The sequence below is a fragment of the Eurypyga helias genome, unplaced genomic scaffold (assembly GCF_000690775.1).
Source record: "Eurypyga helias isolate BGI_N326 unplaced genomic scaffold, ASM69077v1 scaffold18079, whole genome shotgun sequence".
Lineage (NCBI taxonomy): Eukaryota > Metazoa > Chordata > Aves > Eurypygiformes > Eurypygidae > Eurypyga > Eurypyga helias.
This window is the reverse complement of record NW_010274206.1, coordinates 10390-14654: the sequence shown is the minus strand read 5'-3', so window position 1 is coordinate 14654 and position 4265 is coordinate 10390. Positions and strand designations below refer to the sequence as shown.

Genomic DNA, 4265 nt, shown 5'->3' with positions numbered 1-4265 from the left:
CCCTCACACCGGAGTGAGCCAGGCTGGCTTGGACCTGGCAGGCAGCCTCTTCCTCCAAAATCTGCCTGCGTGCCTCTGCAAGGGGAGATGGCCTGAGCTCGAGGACACCAACAGCGCCAGCCCCAGGCTGTGGTCTCCATGCCCAGCCCTGACCCCCGCAGTGGGGCTGTACAGGGACACCAAGCCCCTTCCCCTGTCCCCAGCACTGGGCACCTCCATCGGACACGTGCCCAGGCTGAAAGCGCAGGCTCAGGTAAGGTCAAAGAAAGGTCTTTATTGAGGTGTTGGCTTGGACAGGAGGCACTTGGGACAGTGCAGGTCTCGGGGGAGACAGGGACATGGTTCTTCCTGATCCAGGAGAGATTCCAGGAGGTTTCTAGGAGGATCCAGGAGGTTTCCAGGGAAGATCTCCAGGCACCCCAGAGCCTGGTGAGCATGGGGATCAGGTGAGGACAGAGCTGGGGTGCAGCATCTTGGGACCACGAGCTTTGGGGTGTCCCAAGAACTGGGGATGATGACTGATTTTTCCTCCATCCCCCTCATTGCCCTCGTCAGTAGAACACCTTTTCCAGGTAGGCATTCAGGAAGACCCCTGTGGGGTCCAGCTTCTCCCGGACGGAGCAGAATTTGGGGAAGGCTGGGTACATCTTCTCAAAGTCCTTCCGGGTGCAGCTGTGGGCCTGCAGAAGAGAAAGTGTTTGGGTGGGGGGGGGTGGCTGCCTATCACTGGGGAACCTGTTGTTGGCCCTGGGCCCCCACCCCCATGTGCTGTGGGAAGCCCCTGCAGAAGTGGTGGGACTTCCATCCCCTCATCTATGTGCCCAGGGTGGGTGGCGAACGGGAACACGTCGAGTCACACATCTCCCTCTGGGACCTAATGACTACACACACCCCGTCCCATGAGAAGCCACGATGGAGAAGGGGAAGGGACCCTTTTCTGCAGACCCTCTCCTCCCAGAGGAGCAGGGATGTCGGTACCTTCGCCCAGTGTGGTCTCCCACCATGCTTCTTCATGATGCCCTCGTAGGTCAGCCAGTAGTTGAGGCGGGGGACGTTCTTCCCGTAGGGCCTGGGGGGTGGGCAGGCAGGGAGGGCATTAGCAGGGGCTGTGGGGGGATTTGCACACCCAGGAAACCTCCCCAAGAAACTCCCACCTGGGGAGAAGGTCAACCCCCGGGACCCATCATGGGCTCTTTGACCAGCACCGGGTGATGGAAACCCTCTGGGAACCAGCACTCGGCCAGTGGACCCTCATGTAGGACCCCATCCTCAAGAACCAGAGGAGGGTGGCTCTAGGGTGCTCCAAGGACACGCCATCCCTTCTGGCTTGGTGCCTGCACGTGTTTGAGATGAGCAGGAAAAGGTGCCGGATCCCATCTTTGAGATGCTGCCAGGTCTCTGGGCACACTGACGCCAGCGAGGAAGAAGAGGAGGAGATGGGGACGGAGTGGGGACACGTCTCACCTGTACATGATGATGTTCATGTAGCAGCTGTCTCGCTGGAAGCAGGGGCTCAGCCAGATCTCATCCCCCCGAGCGAAGCGCACCTCCACAGGGTAGTGAGCCACCAGCTTGGGGTTGTTCTCCAGGGCAGCCTTCAGCTCCAGCAGAGCTTCCTTCATCTTCTCGCTGCCCAGGAGAAGCCCCCAGACCCAGTTAATGCACAGCCAGCTCTCTTTGGGTTTAACCCCTATCCCCAACCCTCCATCCCTGGCCCCAGACTAATTCAGGGAATGGCTTGCCATGTCCCAGCACATCCCTCCCATTGCTCGGGGCCCACAAAGCCCCAAGACATGGTGTGGTACCCCAGGACAGGGATGCAGAAGGATCCCCATGCTCAGCTGGCAGGTAGGAATGGTGCCTCCTAGCCAAGTCCCTTTTTCCATGGCTTTGCTCCCACTCCAGGCAGCCTGGGATGGGGCAGGGGATGGGTATGGAGCCGGGGTGGGGATGGACAGAGGGTCTGCAGAGCCATTTACATGGGGATGGCCCAGTCTTGAACATGCTGCTTAAAACGACACTCATAGTTGAAGATCTTGTAGCTGACGTCAATATTCTCCACCCGGGAGCTGAAGAGGAGCCAGAAGAAGAAGCGGTTGATCCAGCACACCAACCTGGGCACGAAGGTGCTGCAGGGGAGAGAGCAGGAGGTGAGACCTGACCCCCAGAGATGCTGCTCAGGGATTTGCCAAGGGGAAATGTGAGCTGTGATGCCACAGCTTGGGGATGCCGGGCAAAGGGATGCCCTCTCCCGCAAAGCTGCAATCCTCCAAGGGTCCTGTAGCCCTGCCAGGAGCTTGCCTGTTCTTACACCTGATCTTGGACCTCACGCCCTTGCCCTCAGCTCCCTCCTCCTCTTGCTTCAAGGGTGAAAAAGGGGTGCTCTGTCATCACCTTTCCTCCCCCTCGAGACCTCAGTGCCCCCCAGGCTGTGCACTGGGCATCCTCACGCTGGGGGACCAAGAGCTCCTGGGGACAGGGTGGAATTATAGAACGGTTTGGGTGGGAAGGGGCCTTAAAGCCCACCCAGTCCCACCCCCTGCCATGGGCAGGGACACCTTCCACTAGACCAGGTTGCTCCAAGCCTCATCCAGCCTGGCCTTGAACTTCCAGGGAATGGCAGGCTGGACCTAAGTGATAGAATCCTAAGTGGCCACAGTCCCTCTTTCTCCCTTTTCATGGAGTCCAGCCCTGCTCTCCCTGCCACCGGTGTCCTGCTTGCCAGCTCTCCTCCACGACCTGGCTGGGTCTCCTCCCTCCACCCTGGTGCTCAGGACATGCCCACAGCCAACATGTCCCTCAAAAAGCTCCTTTGCTACTCTTCAATCTCTGTGCACACGAGAGGGCAGTGCATCCCCAGAAATCAATCCCAGCCCTAAACCGCTCCTCCAGCACGGGAGCGTGCTTGGAGAACAATCATCCCCTTCTTCCCTGGGGATGGGGATGCTGTAGGACATAATCCTCCTTTGCCATCTTCCCTGGGACTCCCAGCAAAGCAGCACAGGGGTGCAGGGAACAGATCCGGATGAGGCCAGCCCTGGACAAACCTACCCAACCCCTCTTGTTCCCAGACACAATGCTCCTACCTGATCCAGAGCAGAAATTCCAGCAAATAATAGCCAACAGCATAGTCCCACAACCAGCTGGCAGAGGAAAGCCAAGCAGAGGAAGATGATTTGCAGGGTTTGCAGCTTTCTTGCCAGCAGACATGAAAGTGGGAGCACGTGCCTGGAGCAGGACCAAGCTGGGAGCTGGGGTTTGGAGAAGCGCACCCCAGGACTCCCCAGATCTCCATCCCATGATGAAACAGGGCCACATCCAGCTCCAGAAAGACACCAGGTTTTGGCATGAGGATGCTAAGAGCTTGGACAGCCCCAGCTGCATCTGTGTCCCAGAACCCCCAGACCATGGAGTCTGTCCAGCCCCAAAACGCTGCTTCCCTGATCCAACCCTCAGCACTGCAAGCCCATCCTAAACTGCCAGCTCTGGAAGAGCACCCAGCTTTGTGCACAGGCCCTTCCTGCACACATGGAGCCCGGTGGGACCTGCCTTGTTGGTGGGATCCTGGTAGATGACGCTGACGTTCTCACTGTGCGGGAACCACAGGAATCGGAAGTATTGGGATCTCTTCAGGTGGTCCTCGAGGTGATCAAGGACCTGCAACAAGCAGAGAAATGGGAGCTGGTTGGTGATTGTCCCCCTTTGGAGCAGGGATCCCAGGAGCAGGGGGTGGAGGCACTCCGGAGGACTCCCAGGGGTGCCGGAGATGGTCTGTCAGCAGGTTGGAGTGGAGTCAACAGAGCCCAGCCATGCACCAAGGGGCTAACAGAGATCATGGACCCAACATTTGGGGAAGGGAACAGGGCATCCCTGTTGTCTCCTCTGCCTCAGCTGTGACACAGCTCCCCATCCTGAAAATGCTGCTGGGGCTGCATCTGGCACACGTCCGAGCTCAGACTCCACATCCTCCTGCAGTCACACCTCTGCAGCTCCCAGATTTCTCCCTCAGGCCTTACCAGACACGAGGGAGCACAGACAGGGCTGGAGGGGGACACTCCAGCCATCAGCCATACAGCCCAGCATGCTGAGGGCTTCCGAAATCCACCTCCTGGTCCATCAGAGATGCCCTCCCCAGCTTAGACACCCCGGCAGCACAGATCTCTGGGCTCTGGAGCCCTGGAGCATGGGGGTATGGAGCCAAGATGCTGCACAGCCCCATCCCAGAGACATCCCACAGTTGGAACTGTGGCAGGGGGGGTGGGACC

At 59.0% G+C, this 4265-nt stretch overlaps 1 protein-coding gene across 1 annotated transcript in view; it reads right to left on the bottom strand.

Moving 5' to 3' along the window:
• Positions 1 to 439: 439 nt before the first annotated feature.
• The window catches only part of LOC104515682 (L-gulonolactone oxidase-like), a gene marked incomplete at its 5' end in the record, with an annotated part of 13805 nt that continues 9979 nt past the window's right edge, over positions 440 to 4265 (bottom strand). The window contains 6 exons of the mRNA XM_010159755.1: positions 440 to 680; positions 979 to 1069; positions 1465 to 1629; positions 1980 to 2129; positions 3087 to 3195; positions 3546 to 3657. Of these exons, the coding sequence (XP_010158057.1) occupies positions 552 to 680; positions 979 to 1069; positions 1465 to 1629; positions 1980 to 2129; positions 3087 to 3195; positions 3546 to 3657 (756 nt within the window). The remainder of the gene's footprint in view (positions 681 to 978; positions 1070 to 1464; positions 1630 to 1979; positions 2130 to 3086; positions 3196 to 3545; positions 3658 to 4265) is intronic.